General features: G+C 45.9%; 1 protein-coding gene across 1 annotated transcript in view; it reads left to right on the forward strand.

Moving 5' to 3' along the window:
• The window catches only part of LOC103271359 (sterile alpha motif domain-containing protein 12), a 216,688-nt gene extending 203,090 nt beyond the window's left edge, over window positions 1-13,598 (forward strand). Inside the window, exons 4-5 of the mRNA XM_008068833.1 lie at window positions 9,368-9,508; window positions 13,443-13,598. Coding sequence (XP_008067024.1) covers window positions 9,368-9,508; window positions 13,443-13,456 — 155 coding nt within the window. The 3' untranslated portion in view covers window positions 13,457-13,598. The remainder of the gene's footprint in view (window positions 1-9,367; window positions 9,509-13,442) is intronic.
• The last annotated feature ends 5,998 nt before the right edge of the window (window positions 13,599-19,596 follow it).

The following is a 19,596-nucleotide window of genomic DNA, read 5'->3' on the forward strand; positions in this document are numbered from 1 at the left end:
CCGAGAGCAGATCTTCACACCCAGTGCATGGTGATGTAATGCCAACATTCCCACTAGGCCTTGAAGTCAGAGCCGGCGACCTGCTCCTGACCTCAGTCCCTCACCACCCGTGATGACAGGGTGCCAGATACGAGAGCTAGCAGAGGCACCCGGGACATGTGGGTCTGCTCAAGGGTCCCTGGAGGTCATGTGGGGAGGTAGTAAAGAGCATGGCTCATCTGCAGGTTATGAGAGGTGAGGCCTGTCACTGTTTTTATAGCCCCTAATCAAATGTAGATAATAATAGTACCTTCAGAGGTCCGCTGAAAGCAAGATCGCCCACGGAATGCTCTTAGGACAGTGTTTGAAATATAGTGCCTGCTCAGTAGATGCTTGATTATCATTGTGAGGAGGAAGGGGAGGAGGAACAGGGAGAAGAGAGGAGTAGGAGGGGGGAGGGGGAGGAGATGAAGGGGGAAGTGGGAGGTGATAGAGGGAAAGGGGGAGGTGGGAAGTGATAGAGGGAAGGAGTAGGATAGGGAGGGGAGGAAGAGGGAGAGGGGGAGGAGGGAGAGGCATCATGGCATGGTGTGTGTGACCCATGCGGAGGTACTGGCTGGTCAAGAACAATGGAAGCCAAATTGCATCCTCATGGTAGTTCTGAGTTGCAGACACCACATGTGTGTGATATCATTTGATCCCTGGTCACTCTATGAAATGGTGTGATTTTCGTCCATGCTGTAAAGATGAGGAAGTAAGGGTGTTTGTCTATACCTTTTAGCTGGGGCCTCACCCTTCTGTGATTTTGCCTCTCCCCTTGTTTCTTTATTCTAAAACTCCCATTTTGGAGTAAGGGTGATTGGCAGGTATAGCTGGGGCTGGAGGACCTGCTAGGGAGCCTCCACTCTGAGGCTCTGCCCAGTGGTCCAGGGTGGAGTGGGAGCATCTGCCTGGGTCATGACACAGGGCTGACAGTAGGGTCGAAGCCAATGTGGTGCACAGGGTGCCATCTGCTTGGAGAACTGTCCCGTGGTACCTGTTTCTAGCAGAAAAGAGGCCTATGCCCAGCCTGCCCTCTGGGAGCGTGACCCTGAGACGTCCCAAGGGATAGGCTGAGCCCCTCTCAGCCTCTCCAATGTCCCTGGCATTTCCCGCCATATCCCAGGGCTTGAAGGGTGCCCAGCTGCTGCTACAGTTCCCTGGGCGGGAGACAGAGAGCCCTGGACCAGAGAGCAGGCCAGGCCTGGGGGACAGAAGCATGTGTCTAGACTGGGTTACTGGCATCCCCTCTGGTGCTGTTTCAGTTTGCTTTTTCTGAGTTCCCCTCCTCTGCCAGGAACATAGCGAATCTGTACAGGGTTCCTTCAGCAAGCAGCAGACTGTGACAGCCACCCCCAATGCTAGGTCCTCTTCCTTAAAAAGCAATAGTGACAGGTTCTAGGAATGAGGACCTGGCATTGGGGGTGGCTGTCACAGCCTAGCAAGGATCTTCACATGGAGGGCATGTTCTGGCTGCCTCAGGTGGGTCCTTAGAAGAGAGGCTGGGTGGGCAACCTCCTTGGGTCCCCTTCCACTGTGGGAGCTTTTCTGTCCTCTCAATAAATCCAGAGGGGAGGACACTATGATGTGGGAGGCAGAGCAGGGAGTGACATGGCCACAAGCCAAGGGACGCCAGCAGCAGAACAGTCGGAGGTGCCACAGAGCAGATTCCCACAGAGTGTGACCCACTGATACCTGGATCTTAGCCCAGGTGAGCTGACGTTGGCTGTCTCACTCTAGAACTGTGAGGAACATTCTGTTGTATGAGGCCGTGTTTGTGGTGACTTGTCCCGGCAGCTACAGGAAACTGAGAGCTGTTCTGTGGCTTGTTTGCCCTGCCCTGTTCTGGCTGCCCCGCTGCCCATCCAGGCTTGCCGCCTGCTTGGAGTTCGCACAGAAGTAGAACATGGCGCTCGTCTTGCTCTGAGCCTTGGGGGACCGAGCGCTCACTCAGTCCCACCATGTTCCCTGTTCCTTTCAGCTGGGTTCATGTTTCTATGGCCACCACCAAAAGCCCAGCCCCTCCCTGCACAGCGGTCCATTTCTCATTACTAGTATTTTATCAACTAGTGGTTTCCAACTTTCCAACCAAATCTCCTCCCTTGGAAACAAGAGTAACCTGAGGCATCGGCATGTGGCAGAGAAGGCCACCTTTACGTGAATTAGTAGCATGAAGGACATGTGCTCAGTGTGTGCCTGTGGACACTGCCACGTGCCACAGGGGCAACTCTGGGTAGTTCATGACAGCCGGACCTGACCCAGAAGATTCCCAACCATGTTGGGACTCTCCAGAGAAACACAGCCAACAGGGAATTTGCACAGCTCCCATGTGTAAGTGTGTATATGGAGAGAGACTGAATCTGAGAAATTGGCTCCTGCACCTATGGAGGCTACAGAGCTGAAGTCTCCAGTCAAGTCTGAAAGCCAGAAACTGTGCAGAACCAGGATGAGCATGTCCTGACCCAGAGACCACAGGCTGCTATGGAACCAGGAAGAGCTGATGTCCTCTTTCAGAGACTGTCGGCAAGAGAGTTCTCTCTTGCACAAGGAGAGTCAAACTTTAGTTCTTTGCCTGCTAAGATGGGGCCCACCTACATTATGGAGGCCAACCCACTTTACCTATGCCACCAATTTAAGTGTTAGTCTCATCCAGGAACTCCCTCACAGAAACACCCAGAATGTTGTTTGACTAAATTCCCAGGCATCTCAAGGCCCAGTCAAAGTAGTGTATGAAATTAACCTCCACCCGTCCTCCCATGAAAGGCATTCTCGTGGGCGACACACAGGAATGCTTTAGCGCAAGATCAAGCTGCAGGTCAAGCAGGACTTGAGTCTCTGAGGTGGCTCACTGAAGTGCTGCAGGCAGCCAGGGTCTTGGGAGTATCGTCAGCATGAAGGCAGCTGGCAAGCGATCGGGACAGAACTGGGAACACAAGCACCCTCTGGCCTCCCCTGAGTCCCCAGGTCATGCCCATGCTCACCTCCACCCAAATAATATGGGAACTGAGGAATCTTGAAGGGAGGAAGCCCTGAATAAGGGGAATTGTGATTGTTCTCCCTTTCTGAGCCACCCTCCCCACCTCTCCTCCAGGTCCTAGAGCTCTGAGAGGAGCAGCAGTAGCACCCAGGACATTCTTTCCTTCTCTCCCGCGAGGTGACTCCGCTCCTTGTCAAGCAAGCAGCAGCCCGCCAGGTGACTCAGGGGGAAAGTGCAAATCGTCCCTGGTGTTTGCCTCCCTGCAGACCTCACATCCAGGCATTGTAAGGTCATCACCAGTGCAGCCAGAATCTGCCGACCTCTTTCTGCCCCTTCCCCTCTCCCCTACCTGAATCACTGGCATCTGTCGGCCACCAGATGATCTGTGGGCTCCTCCCACTCTGGCATGTGCTCCCCACCCAAATCTGCTCCACTAGTGATGAGGGCTTCTTTTGACACGCAACACCTCATCTGGATCACTGTGCTCAAGGATTCCCAGTTCAAAAGGGAAACTCAGGCTCCTTCAGGTTCACGTCCCATAGATCCAGTGCTGCCTCCTTTCAGGCTGTGTGTCCTGCAGCACTAATCTCGCCTGCTGTGCCTCGTGATCCCAACCTCCCTGCTCACCCTCCAATAGGTGCAGCCTTTCTGTTCTCTCCTCCTTCCTGTTCCCAGTGTCACCTCTTCGGAGAGCCCCTTCCTACCGCCCAAGCCACAGTCACCCATCTTTCTAGAGCCCATTGTCTCTTTTTCCAAGTATGTGTCACTGTCTACCCCATGCCTACCTCTCTGGATCTGGATCCAGATATTGCTACCACCTTCCTCTGTTGAAGGAGCCTGTGCAGGCAAACACTATCATCACCATGTCCCCACCCAGCACAGCTGAGGCATGTCCTGGTGCCTGGCAACATATGCCAAGGAAGAACATGAGCTGTGAGGAGTGATACCACAGGAAAGACTCTCAGCCCTCCAGCCCAAGAGGCCACAGGTCTGAGAAGAGGCAGCCTGGGTCACCAAGTCCCGTGTACAGCAGCTTGCACACACTGGGAGCTTGGCCACCTCCTGTTCCTGCCCCTCTGTGAAGCCTCCGACTGTGGAGTGAATGGCCCAGGATGTGGGCCGGGCAGGCATGGGACATGCTCCCAGTCGCTGAAGCAGCCTTCTCTGTGTCCCACGCCACTGGGCTTTTCTTACAAGTCTGTGCTTCATTATGATGCCCTCTGAGTTACCCTTGCCTGCTCCCATGTCCTGGTCTTGCCTGCTCCCATGCATCCTTACACAGTGACAGCTCCCTGACACCTAGACATGGGCCTGCCCTGTCCTGCACCCATCTGCCCCCAGCGTGTCTAGTGCAGACACGGGTTGTGAGCTGCTTCCCTGTCGGTGTGGAGGCCTCTGAGTAACCCTGTCTGCCAGGTTTAGCACGATGCCCAGAGGAATAGCCAGGTGGCAGGGACGCAATGAGTGCTCAGCAGGTGTTTGCTGAACTGACCACTGAATGTGTACAATAAGCAACAAAAATTAACAACACAAACTGCAAAAGATGTGATGATGATTGATCACTTATCACCTCCTTGATATCTGCATTGAAAGCAGTGTCACACATTGGACACCCTCCTATGTGTGGTCAGTAGGAGATAGTGAGGCAGGAGACCTAGGGGACATTCACTCTTAGAAACAATTTCATTATTATAAATGTTTTCCAGAACCACCAGCCCGATGGATGGCACTGTTCTTAAGAAACCATCCAGAAAGACAGTGGATCAGATTTTGTATGTGAGATCTTTGGTGCATGGATGATATCTTTCCTAGAAGTGGTTTATCAGGAATTCTCCCATGGACTAGCTGTAACCTTTCCTGAAGTGTAGACCTTTTCTTTCCCTATCAAGGAAGATAAAACACAACTGAGAGTACTGAGGGAAGAATTAGAGAGGGCTCCCATGCTTTAAGTATTTCTTCCCACAAAAGGGAAATAGCAGTAATGTCTGCATTCTCGGGACTTGAATCAAATACTCTGAACATGGGATATTTAGTACGTGAAGTGTCCACAGGCATGACTATGTGTCACATGGTCAAAAAATGAAGCCGTGTGTAACTTGCAGAACATCATAACTCATGTCTTAAACCTGATGCTCCAAGCCCTCCATGGTGGAAAATTCCATTCTAATGGGGCTTGCATATCTGTGTCTGACCAATCAGATGCATTTATGGGAAGCTGAGACTGGAGGCTTGCAGGGGGCATCAAAAAATAGCGGAACCGTGGACACTGGGCAAAACCCTTCCTCCAATGTATGCACCATGTGCTGATGGCGGCCCCAGTATCTCAAGATGCAACCTTGGTCACTGCATATCCTACCAGCACTTCAGTGGCTCTTGCAGGGTGATGCCATTGCTGGTGAAACCTCAGCCCAAGTGACTGGGAATGGAAAGCAGGGGGCATGGTTCATCTTTGAGTTGGGGTGATTTTGATCCGAGCATCAGGACTGTGGAGTATTTGCAGACTTTTTGTAGATTACATTGTATACAAGAGCCCGACATCAGCTGGCTGGAAGCCAATGATTCACATAAATAATATCATGCCCAATTCCTTGTTTTCTGAGGGAAACTGCAGGAGCAGGTCTGCAGGGAGCAGGAGGAGACAGGGCATTCCAGGTGGCAGGGACTCAGGCTCCCCACTCAGTGCTCTTCAGCTGCCTTTGAGCACCATGCCCAGACATCGGAGGGGAATTGACCCCACAGCCACCTGCCTGACTTCTCAGAAACACACAAATCCAGGCACAAGGCCAAGAGCTACTGTAACAAACATCACAAACTCAGTGGCTTAAAACACAGACTTATAATTGGACAATTTAGAGTCAGGAATCCAACTGGGTTTTTGGGTTGAACTCGAGGTGTCGACAGGGCTATATCTGGGGTAGTGGCAGAGAGTCCACCTCCTTGTCTTCTCCATCCTCTCTCTCTGGTTCCCACCCCGCCCCACCGCCCCTCCTTGTGAAGACTGTATGATGAGCCTGGATTCCCCGGGTGAATGCTGGTGCTCTCCCATTTCGACACACTGACTAAGTCACACATGCAGAGTCCTTTGTCATATGAAGGAGTAAAGTCACAGGCCCCAGAGATGAGAATGTGGATGTCATTATGGGGCGTTACTTCACCTGCCATGGGAGGCCGTGGGCACAGGTGGGGTCTGATTGTTCCATCTTTCCATTCTCACTACCACCGTGATCTACCTGGTTTTGCTAAGCCAGACTGTCACTACATGGGATTCCCCTCGGATGCAGGTTCCACAGTGTCTTCAGATCCCACCCACCATCACAGACACACCGCATCCCAGAGCTCACTTTCTCCCAGGTACTGTTCCAGGAGCATGTCTATATTATTACAGTGCAGCTGGTCATGGTGGCATGCTCCTGTAGTCCCAGCGACTCAGGAGGCTGAGGTGGGCGGATCACGTGAGGCCAGGAGTTCAAGACCAGCCTGGGCAGCATAGCAAGACCCCATCTCTACAACAATAAAATAAATTAGCCAAAGTATGCTGGTGCCTGTAGTCCCAGCTCCTTGGGAGGTTGAGGCTAGAGGTCACTTGAGCCCAGGAGTTCAAGGCTGCAGTGAGCTATGATCATACCACTGCACTCCAGCCTGGGCAACAGAGCAAGACTCTGTCTCTTAAATGAATGAATGAATGAATGAAAGAAATATGATCCTAGTTCTCAACAGTGCTGCCCATAATATATTTCTGTTTCCTATCCCCACTTCTGGGCATGTGTTGGAGGTATGTGAGTGGCCCTTTTGTGGGTGGGAATCTTCATTGATTGGTTCTGACCGGTGACTTAGAAATGACTAGGCTGAGCACATCATTGATGGTGTGAAGACTTCCCGATGCCTCCTCCTCTCCCCCTGTGGTGATGCTCAACAGCGTTTAGAATGGTGGACTTGTCATCCTTATGCAGGATGAGCTGGAAGTAGATTGAGGTGGCTGTGGGTATTGGGTATTTGGGGATTGCCTATTACGATCACATATGAGGTCTGATAATTAAGTTCATGAACTCATCCTAGAAACACTGCTACATACCTCATCGCTGAATATCATCATGGTCACCTTTGAAGTACTCCCCTTGGGAAGCTGTACACTGATGCCAGCACCTAGTCCACCTCTCAAAGCAATTTTGAGACTCTCTTTCTGGAATGGCCATCAGAGCTCTTGTTTTGTATTATCTTTGATGCCCTGAATGCCTTCAATGTCTTCCTTTCAATATTTCCAATATCTTCAGGTAAAGAAAAAAGTCACTGGAGGCCAGATCAGGTGAGTAGGGAGGGTGTTCCAGTGCAGTTATCTGTTTATTAGTTAAAAACTCCCTTATAGACAGTGCTATATAAGCTGGTGCATTGTTGTGATGCAAGATCTCCTTCAAGACCATTTTTGCACACACATTTCTCATGCCAAGATTTTCAGTTAATTTTCTGTTTCTCTATTAATGTTTATTTGGTCTGCTATACTCACAGTCAATTGACGATTTTGATGCACAATTCAACAAATTTTTGCAGTGTTTTTGTCAGTTCTGCTAGTTTCTGGCCATCCTGACCTCTCTTTATCAGTGATGCTTTCTCTCCCCTCAGAAAAACATTTAATCCATCTGTATACTGCCATTTTCTTCAAGGCATTATCCCAGTAAACTTGGACTCACATGTCCCTGATTTCACTTCCCCTCTTGCCAAGTTTAACAAGACATTTAATGTTTGTCTGTTACTGTAATTCAAGCTCCAACATTCTTGCAATGACACACAAAAAACATGCAACAACAATAATGAACACCACTCAGCAAGACACTGCCACACATCGAAACAAGCACGGCTATGAAACACTGATATACCAAGGTTATGAAATCTTTTCTGAGTTGTTTGTATAGTGCTGCTAACGTAAGTGCATGGTGGCAAGTTCATGAACCTAATTGACAGACCTCGTACATTTCACTCCTCCTGATGGATATACATGGCCAGGCTCAGAGGAGGGAAACAAGGAGCATGGACAGCACAGGCTGCCCTTGTGGTCTCTCCTCTGACTCTCCACAGAGATAAGGAAACCTGAGGGATCTGACTCTCCACAGAGGTGAGGAGACTCAAGGGGTGGTTACAGGTATCAGGACAGAGGGCACCACGGCACCAACAGTGGCATCCTCTCTGCCTCATGCAGGAAGCCTCCCATGTGGAAGTGTGCCCATTTCAGGGCAAGCAAGAGTAGGGGAAGAACCTGGGATGCTGATGGAAATCACGCAGGAAGGGAGGCGTGTAGTGAGGGAAAATGGGTTGGAGAGCCTGTGGGCCACCAGGCCTCCATCCACATAGGTGGCACCACCCCAGGATCCTGGTTCTACACTGTGTAGACTCCCTCTGGCCTGCTCCTCCTGACCCTGCTGGAACCTTACTCTCTGCCCCAGATGGGAATGAAGGCGACTCCCACCATAGCAGTGGGGCCCCAGCCCAGGGCAAGTGAGCTTCAGGGCCTGCAGGTCCCAGCCAGGCTGGAAGTATGTCTTCCCAGACATGCCCTTGACCAGATGATGAAGGTCACGCAAGCTCCTGTGTGAACTTCTAGTCCTGTGGCGCATTCGGCTCTCCCATAGAGGTGGTGGGGACTTGGCTCCTGTGGGTAGCCAAGAACCCCTCCCCATTGAAGAGCACTGACCCTATGGAAACCTGCAACCTGTGACCCTAATATCCAGGTTACCATGTTGCTATTTTATCAAACTCAGTGTGAGAGTCTGTTAGAGATTGCAAATATTATTATTATTATTATTATTTTGAGTTAGGATAGGAGTATTGCTCTGTCACCCAGGCTGGAGTGCAGTAGCATGATCATGGCTCACTATAGCCTCACGGGCTCAGGTGATCCTTCCTCCTCAGTCTCCAGAGCTTTTCTTTTATTTTTTACTTTTATTTTAAAGATGCAGGGTGCAATTCAGGGTTAGGTATACAATTGGTCATTGTACAGGTAAAGTTTGGGCCTCACTTTGGTTCCCACTTCACCTGGTTTGAGATCAGGTACCCTTATTGACAATGCAGTGTGCTCCTTCCACCCCTTGCAGTTTCCTGCTGCTACCAGTCCCTTTCTAATAGTATCACGATAATTGTTCATCACAGAAACAAAGAACTGAATACCACATGTTCTCACTCATAGGCTTCTCTTTTAAATGCATGTGTTGTGTTGTCTTCATCCTGAGTATCCATTTCTGTCAGCAAGGATAGTGGAGGGCCCTCTGAAATGCCTGTGTTAGATGGAAACTTCTGTTGCAGCAGAGTTAGCCAAGCCTGAGGTGAGGCCCTTCTGCAGCAAGTTGTTCACCTGCTTCTCCTTTTGTTCCTGAACACCCATAGGGCGAGCCCTGCTGAGACTCACGGACAAAAAGCTGGAGCGGATGGGGATTGGCCAGGAGAGTCTGCGGCAGCACATCCTTCAGCAGGTGCTCCAGCTGAAGGTGCGAGAGGAGGTCAGGAACCTACAGCTGCTCACTCAAGGTAGCCTGCGCTGCTGGGCAGTGGGGGGCGGGGAGAAAGGCCTCGCTGTCACGCAGGGTGAGGCGGCACCAGCCCCGATGCTGTTTCTTTGAGAATTTCCTTCTTAAAAATTATACAGACATGCAGACCACTCCCTTCCCAAAACTTATCTTTATCTCAGCTCACTAGAAAAAAGAACGCACTAGTAAATAATATGTGAGCAGACAAAGTTACTTGAACTAACTTCAGGGTCATCACACAGTCATATAGATCATGCACTACACAACTGTGTAGAGTACATCACATTGCAGTATCATTTTGCTTGCTGGAATTGTACAATGTGCAGTCTGCACGAGTCTCCAGGGAAGTCCTAGCTATCTTCAACTGACCACCGATTGTGAAGGAGTATAGAATTTGAGTGATTCCATAGTTAAGGTAGCCAGTGATATTAAGTGGGGTTTTTACACTGCTTTTAACTGGCTAGTGGAGAAAGACAATTTGGATGTGTATGTTTATATTTACACACATCTACACTTTAAAATTGAAAGAACTCTATTTAGCTTCTTGAAGATAGAATATAGCAAATTTAAAACTGGACTGTTAAGACTGTATAATTCTTAACAGAAATTCTTAATAACTTCAATATGTAAGAACACTTAAGATCCCTGTAGCTGAGAAAGTGGCAGAATAAAGCTAGAATCCGAAGGAATCCCTGTGGTATACTTTGTCACATACATGTCTACATGAGATTTGGGTATATCAACCTCCATTGACTATAACCTTTATTTTATTTTTGTGTCCATCGTGCACCATTTTAAGTGAAAGGATGATGAAATGTGTGGTTCCGAGAGCCATAGACACTTTTCAATCTGCAGAATGTTGTAATTGCATGCTTACTGATGTTGCAAAAGTCTGGGTCGGCCAAGTCCCATGTCATTGCATTTAGATGAGCCTAGCAATTGTCCAATCGTCAGTTTGCCTCAAGAAGTCAGGTCCTGCCTTGAAGATGATGACTCTAGGTGGATAAATGTAGACTTAAGTGAAAGGAAATTCACATTGTTTATTTGATACGCATTCTTTGCATTCATTCCGCTGGGACTTCCAGTGGTGCGTGTATAGGTGCTGTTGCAGCGAGTGATTTAAATTTGAATGTGAAATACTGTTACTCTTTTAAGTTGTTTTTGAGAAGTAAATAGTGATATGAAAGTGATGACAAGAAAGTCTATGCAGAGCTGTTTATAAAATGGAAAATTTAGAAATCACCTAGAGGTCCAGCAATATGGAAAGAATCAAATAATTCTGCCTAAATTCATGAGATACAGCATAATACAGGTGTTAAAATTACATCTTCAAGGAATATTTGCAAAATGGGAAAGTGCTTATGGGGTACTGTGAATCAGAGGGAAAAGCTACGTAGACAATTGTGTTTGTTTTATGAGCCCAATTGTGTAAAAACCATACATTCTTATCTGCACAAGGAAGAGGTCTGTGAGAGACTTGACCAGGACCTTGATGATGGTTCTCTCTGGGTGGCGGGATTGTGGGTGGTTTTAATTGTTTTCTTTTTTCTACGTTTGCCCAATCCTCTACTGCAGATTCAAATTCTGGTTGTAATCTGAAAACACAAATATACACATTCAAACTTCACCCAGAAGCATAGTCCTGCCCAGGTTCTGTCTGGTATCTGGGGTTATTTCCACTCTTTTTTCCTCCTGAGATGATTTATGGAACCAGCCCTTGACTCCTCAGGGTGCCTTGGCTTCCTCCTTCTGCGGGTGGCAGCCTGCAGTGTGTTTGCTCTGCAGAGTCATTTTCTACAGCTGTCATTGCCCTAGATGCATAATATATGAGGTTTTTCCTGAGATAGTACTCCAGTCTATTACGCTAAATATATGTTTGTGTTCAGGGAAGGCTCAGTTCAGCCTCTTCAGTTCAGTTGTCACTTTCTTTAGTGCTGACAGTCATGCGTTTGGAATTCTTTCCTTCCATTTCCTGCAGGAGAGACCCTGTTCCTCACTTCTGGAATATTTTATCTGTACTTATATTACCTTCCTTATTGCTTATCCTTTCCATGATAATGCTCAATTCGTGTTCTGCTAGGCGTCCTTAGAAAGTCCATAGCTTTATTCACGTGATAGTTTCTTAGGGAAAAAAAAAAAAAGGAAGCAAAATAGGTTGTTTCTATGACTGATGATAGACATTCTGCAGATAGCTGGGGCAGCCTTAAACTATTTGGGGTTGAGGTTTGCTGTGATAAGACTTAGAGTTCCATCCCACCCAAGTGAGCTGGTTCCTCTGACATGTCTAGTTAGTGGAAAGCTACCATGGGGGGTGGTAGGCAGGTGAGTCAGTGTTGAATATTTGATGCTTTATCTCTGTAAATTTTAATCAGCAGAAACAGCATGATGAGTAAGTACGAGATTTTGCACTATTCATTCTGGGAGATCCCTGGGTTCCCCTTGAGAAGGTGTGAGCCACTCTGTTGACTCTTCAGTCTACAATGTGGGATATCCCTCCCTGGTGCACACAGGGCTCTCCTGCTATAGGCATTGAATTTTGTGGTTGTTGGTTGTCTAGTCCGCTCAGACTGAAAGAACAGAATACTGCAAACTGAGTTGCTTGTAGACAACAGAAATGTATTTCTCACAATTCTGGAGGCTGGGAAGTCCAAGCTCAAGGCGCCAGCAGGTCAGTGTGTGCTCAGAACCCACTTCATCATAGACAGCCGCCTCTCACTGAACCTCACTTGGCAGAAGGGAGACACCTCTCTGGGGCCTCATTTATAAGGGAACTAATCACATTTGTGGGGATTATGACCTAATGCCCCCCCTCCGGAGGCTCCTCCTCCTAATGCCATCACCCTAGGGGTTAGGACTTGGATATGTGAATCTTGGGGGAGATATAACATTTAGACCATGACACTGGTATTTAATGAATATTTACCAACTCACACATTTAAAAGAGGGTTATCACCTCCAAAGGAGTCCATTTGTGAGGGTAAAAATTTATTTCAATAATGATTTAATTCCTTAAGCATTTCCTTCTTGCTTTTGGTGACAGTTTCAAAATATTGGTTCTGGAAAGAATTTCGGTGTCCATCTTTTAGGGAGTAGCTCATTAGATTAGGATCCATTCAGGCACTGGAGTGCTCAGAAGCAAAAACACAAGGATGGGGAATACTCACGTGGGAGGACTGTAGGATGCCCTAACGAGAGAAAATAACAGGTGCAGGATAGCATGTCTCGTGTGGTGCATATGAACAATGTGTATAATATGCAACATCTGAACAGTCTGTATCATATGCTATATATGAATGGTGTATATAATGTGCTACATATGAATGGCATGTATCATGTGCTATATCTGAACAGTGCATATCATGTGCTGCAGCTGAACAGCATGTATCATGTGCTACCTATGAACAAATGTGCATCATGTGCTACTTATGAATGGTATGTGTCATGCACTACATATGAACTGTGTGGATCATGTGCTAAATACAAATGGTGTGTATCATGCACTACATATGAGTGGCATGTATTGTGTGCTACCTATGAACAGATGTGTATCATGTGCTACTTATGAATGGTATGTGTCACGTACTACATATGAACTTGTGTGGATTGTGTGCTAAATACAAATGGTATGTATCATGCACTACATATGAGTGGCATGTATTGTGTGCTACGTTTGAACAGCATGTATCATGTGCTGCATCTCAATGGTGTGTGTATCATGTGGTGCATTTGAATGGTGTGTATCATGTGCTACATATAAACAGTGTGTGTCATGTGCTGCATCTGAACCATGTATATCATGCTCTATATCTGAACGGCACACATCACGTGCTGTATCTGAGCAGCGTGTATTGTGTGCTGCATATGAGTGGCGTGTGTCATGTGCTGTGTTTGTCATGGGAGTAATAAAACCGCATATCCATGTGCTTTGTTTGAAGGGAATGCTGAGTGATGTGCAAGAAGCGAATCCACGCTGCGCCTGTGGACAGGAAAGACAGTGGATGGAGTAAGGCTGTGTGCCTTGTATGTCACTTTCTGTTGTGAAATATATGAGTATATTAACTATTTAAAGCAATAAAATTTTTAAAAAGCGATAAGAAGGAGAAAGAAAGAATGAATTTTAGCATCAGATAGGCCTGATTTCTAAATCCTGGCCTGAACATGTGTTGCTTTGTCACTTTAGAGACTTTACTTTATCTCTCTGTACTCAACTTCCTAATCTCTGACATGGGAATCAATAAGTCTGCTCACCAAACAGGGATATTGTAAGAATTAAAGGGGCTAGAACACATAAACCACTCAGTGCAGTGTGACAATAAGTACAGAATATTGTCAGCTTTCAGTGTCAGAAGCCGAACAATTAAATCAACCTCATAAACTAATCACAAGGCTTATTTTTATAACATTCTTGAGACATAATTCACATAACAATTTACCCACTTAAAGTGTACAATTCAGTGATTTTTTTAGCATATAAGCAGACCTGTACAACCATCACCATAATCAATTTTAAAACATTTTTATTAGCCCCCCCAAAAAATGCTGTCCCCATCAGCAGTCACTCCCCAATTCCTTCCACAGCCCCAGCATGAGTCCCAAGCACCTCAGTCATGTGTTGCTAATGACAGGGATATGCTATTGACACACACACACTGTTAGACAATCTTGTCATTGTATGAACATCACAGAGTGACTTACACACACCTAGATGGTCTAGCCCACTACACATCTAGGTTGTGTGGTCTAGCCTATGGCTCCTCATATGCACACCTGCACAGCACGTGACTGTATACTGTAGGCAACAGTGGTAAGTGTTTATACATCACCTAAAAGTAGAAAAGATACAGAGTAGAAATACAGCCTTATGGCCTTATAGGACTACCATTGTATGTGCGGTTCCTCATTGCTAGAATATTGTGCAGCCCATGACTGTAATCTATTTTATTTTTATTTGCCTGTTTTGGGCATTTCCTATGAATGAAATTATACAATACATGGTCTTCTGTGATTGGCTGCTTTCACTTAGAATGATGCTTTTAAGGTTCATTCATGTTATAAGAGTGTGTCGATATTTATTTTCTTTTTATTTTCGTAGAATATTCTGTTATATGCATATACCACATTTTACTTATCCGTCAGTTATTTCTGAATTTCCTTGTTTATTAATAATGCTGCTTTGAACATCTTTGTGCAAGTTTTGTGTGGGCACGTTTCCATTCCTCTTGGGTATGGACCTTGGAGGGGAATTTCTGAGTCATAACTTCATGTGTAACAAGAGCCAAGTGACTTCCCCACGTCACACTCCCACCCACAGTGTGAAAGAATTCCAGCTTCTCCACAGCCTCATCAACACTTATTACTGTCTGTCTTTTGCTTTTTTGCCACGTGTGTGAAGTGTGTCTCGTTGTGGTTGTGATTTGCAGTACCCTGGTGGTTAATAATCTTGTGTGCCTTTTCGTGTGTTTATTGACCATTTGTGTATCTTTGTTTAGAAAAGTTTCTATTCAGATTCTTTGCTCAGTTTTTAACTGGGGTATTTGTCTTTTTCTAAGCTTTTTTTTTCCCCACAATATTTCCCCCTCTTGACTGCCCTCCTCATATACAAGACCTGGAGTTTCATATCCAGGTGCCATTTCCCAAGAGGAACTCCATCCCCAAAGTATGGCATCCTTCCCAGGTGGAAGGCGTTTGGAAAGCCTGCCCCAAACTTGAAAGTCAATTCCAAAATGAAATGAGTGAACACACTCTAAAGACTTCTCTCAAGGAAACAACACTCTTTGGGATGTGGAAATTACACATGCAAAAAGACATCAAATCAATCACATTCATTTGCAATGAGACCTCCAAATGAGATATACCCATCTGAAAGCTCAGTCCACAATGTTTCTAGAGGAAATGAAATAATAGCTCATTGAGCCCACGTTCTCACCTGTCGATTGCTGTGTTAAAACGTGTCTCTGGCTTTTGATTCTACATGAACTATTTTTACACAGTTGGCTGGGAGCCCTGAGACAGAGGCCCAGATGACAGGTGGCTCAAAAGATTCTTCCCAGCACAGTAATCCTCTGGACACAGGAGAAGGGGCTCCTGTCTCCTCTGTCCTGCTATTCCTTCCTGTGTGCTCATAGAAACCATAGAGCACCTTACATTTCTGTTTGCTGAATGATGGTAGATCATGTCCATTTATAAGCTTTAGTCACAAATCATGTCACAGACTTCTGAAGCAACTTGTCATCCAAGGCCCATGCTGGCCTTCATTGAAACCCTGGCCTCTGATCCCCTGATCTTACTCACAGTGGCCCCATCACCACCTGGCATCTGCAGGACACAGCCAGAGTTGGGCCTCTTTTCATGGGTCCCCCATGGTACCTGGAGTGGGGATTCTCTCCTCTGCATGGGCTTGGTAGTCTGCATCCTGTTGTGAATGGCCACTATGTCCATTTGGTGGTCTTGCTCGCAAGTTGCTGCTGGACACTCAGCCACGTCAGGGATTTCCAGTGTCTCTCAAGAGCATAGCATAGCCCAGAGCTGGAGACATGGTCATGGTCCTTTCCTTCTGCATGGGCATGAAAGGTGGAAACAGTGCCTTGTGCAGCACACAGCAGTGGCACAAATGATTCAGGACTGTTTCCAATAATCGGTAACCAAGGACGTGAGGGCACCCTTAGTTTCTTAATAGTGGACACAATTTCTAGGAAGAAAAACTCCTCAGGAATACTGAACACTGACTGCTTCTCACATAGCAAATGAGAATTGTAATATCAAAGCAAGTGCTAGCTGTCACATCAGCTTCTCATGCCTACCTACCATGGCAGTGCTGTTTGTTAGCCCCTGTTCACATACTGGGAAGTCAGGAAGTTGTGAGCTGATATAACACACCCACAATCACTCCACTGGTGGGATGCACAGCCCAGGTCTGCCAAACCCCACAGCAAGTTCTTACCCGTTATGCTCTGCGACCTCTGACCTGCCTCATAGGCTAATAATTCCCATCTCATGGTGGTGATTAAATGAGATTTTAGTTGAACCCATATAGTTTGTGACATATTCTATGGCAGGGATTGGCAGACTTTTCCTATAAAGAGCCCATGAATAAGCATTTTAGTCTTTGCAGCCATACACTGTCTGTCACAACTACCCCATCATGTAAAACAACCACAGAAAATGCTAACTGAGTTAGGTGTGGCAGTATTCCAGTAAAACTAATTTATAAAACCAGTTGCTGGTATTCATCAAAGGAAATAATTCACAGACTGAAAAGGTCACACTGAATAGGAGTGTGCTTATAAATCATATATCTGATAAGGGATTGTTATTCAGAATACATAAGGAACTTCTACAACTCAATGATAACAAAAAAAAAACCCAGATTAAAAAAATGAGCAAAGGACTCAAATAGACAATTCTCCAAAGAAGGTTTACATGTGACCATCAGGCATATGAAACGCTCAGCATCACTAATGATCAGAGAAATGTAAATCAAAACCACCATGAGATATAACCTCACACTCATTAGAACGGCACTATCAAAAGAACAGAAAATAGCTAGTGTTGGTGAGAATGTAGCAAACATGGAACCCTTGTTCACTGTTAGTGGGAATGTAAAATTGTATGGCCATTATGGGAAACTGTATGTACTGAGGGTCTTCAAAAACTTAAAAATAGAACTATACTATCCAGCAATCCCACTTCTGGGTATACATCCAAAAGCATTCAGAGCGGGATCTTGAAGGAATATTTGTGCATCCATGTTCTTTGCAGCATTGCTCACAATAGCCGAGAGGTCGGAGCAACCCAAATGTCCATTAGTAGATGAATGGACAAAGAAAAGATGGAGTATACACACAGTGGACTAGTAATCAACCTTTCAAAAGGAGGGAATCCTGCCACATGTTACAATACAACATGGATAAACTTCAAGGACATCATGCCAAACAAAATAAGCCTGTCACCAAAGAACAAATAATGTGTGATTCCACTCGTATGGAGTATCAAATGTTGTCAAAATCATAGAAACAGAAAGTAGAAAGGCAGCTGCCAAGGCCTGGGCAGGACGAAAGGAATTATAGGGTTTCAGTTTGGCGTGATAAATCCTTGTTGAGATCCATTGCACATTGTTCACCCTACTGAACTGTATATTTCAAAATGGTTAGGATAGTAAATTTGATATGATGTGGTTTTACCACAATTAAAAAAAAATTACCAGGCCATAGTTTATGGGCCTCTGTTTTAAAAATAAAAAATGTAAGCTTTTGACATCAGCAAGCTCATTGTTTTTATTCTTAGTGCTTTCCTTTTACTTTTCCATGCTCTGCGTGGAACCGTTCCTGGGTACCCCTTGGAGCAACTTTGGTGACTACCAATACATAAATAGTGTAAGGCTGTACCAACAACTGTGAGCATTGTTTAAATTCGGGCAGTAGACAGCAGGTCCAACTGAAGGATGGGCAGATGATGGCAGTGGACACTACCCTCTTCAAATGCCTTTCCAGTTGGTGCCTGCAAGAGAAAAAAGAGGTGTTTGTTTACCAGGGCCAGTTATAACTCAGTAAGCATTAGTATTTCCTGAAGAATTTTTTCCACATTGTCCAAATACTATGTGTGTAGAGTTTGAGTGGGAACTTGCCTGACCAGATGGACTTTTTCAGAGCTCCATCTTTTGGAACAACAAAAATTAGAAACACAACTTCCTAATCCAAGAAGACTTCAGAACCGTGTGTACAGTTGGGCTATTTCAGTCACTGCACAGCAACGCTCTGGCAGCTCACGTCGGCCATCTGAAGTGAGAGGGGCCATCTGGCCCACCACCTTGCTCCCGGAAGGAAGTCTTTGTGGAGGGAGCAATAGGCCTTTGAGAAACTATCCAGCCTCACTTTACAGATGTGGCACCAAGGTCTGAATAGGATTAGAGGTTTGTCCTTGGCTACATGGCCAGTTAGTGGCATCACTGAAACTAGATTCCACTTTTCCTAGTTCCCATGCCAGTGTTCTTTTTTCTCATTGTTTTTATTAAGGTATAATTTACATACAGTAAAACTCAACATTTTTAATTCTACAAGTCTTGACAAATGTACACAATTGTGTAACCACCACCACAACCAAGACAGAAGAGTTCCAATTCTCCAAAAAACACTCCCAGTGCTCCTGTTGTGGCCTTCTTCCCACCAGCCTCTGGCAACCATGGATGTCTTCTGTCCCTGAAGTTTTTGCCTCTTCCAGAATTGTCATGTGCATGGAATCGTAGTATCTGGCTTCTTTCACTTCCTGAAATACATCGAGACTTACCTAGCTGCCGTGTGCCGTTCACTTTTGCTGTTGAGCATCCCACTGGGTGTGTGGCCATGTCTGCTTATCCACTCCTCAGCTGAAGACATTTGAGTTGTTTGCAGTTTTGTTGAACATGAATAAAGCTACGATAATGTGTTCACATATAGGTTTTTGTATAAACACCGGTTTTCAAGTCATTGAGAAGGAGAGTATCTAGAAGTTTGTTGCTGATTTGTATCCCAAATATATGTTTGACCTCATAAAAAACGACTGGGTCAATATTCTTAAGATGACAAAAGCAGAAAAACAGGATCGGAGACTGGCTTTTATACACATAAAGATATTGGAAGGTTATCTGAAAAATCACTGCATCTTTGTAAAATCCTACCTGGCACTTCCTTGAATCACTACCACCTTGAGGGGCCTCTGATTCCCCAAGGGTCTCTTGTAAACTGTCTCAAAGTAAGTTCAGACTTACTTATATTTACTGTTAGCTCATTTATTCAATAAAAATTTCCTCTATTTCTGTTTACCAGGCAAGAGTATATGCCTTTCTACAGTTGTCACTGAGAATTCTCCCTTTTGTTTCTCTGCTCTTCTGAAGAAGAAAGTCGAATATTCCCTATTCCTGGGAGAGACAATATGAGCAGTCAGATTCCCTTTTTTGCACATGTGACGTGTGTCTGGTGGCCCTAGTGTCTGTGGTGTCTCTGGTGAGCCTTCCTGAACATCCAGGCCCCTCTGTGACTCTTACTCCACTGTGGCACTGATCTCACAGATGTGGTAGTCACCTGTCGGCTCTTCAGCACAACTCCTCTGCCAGGG

This window comes from Carlito syrichta, unplaced genomic scaffold, assembly GCF_000164805.1.
Source record: "Carlito syrichta isolate Samal-C Ts95f unplaced genomic scaffold, Tarsius_syrichta-2.0.1 Scaffold311583, whole genome shotgun sequence".
Classification (NCBI taxonomy): Eukaryota; Metazoa; Chordata; class Mammalia; order Primates; family Tarsiidae; genus Carlito; species Carlito syrichta.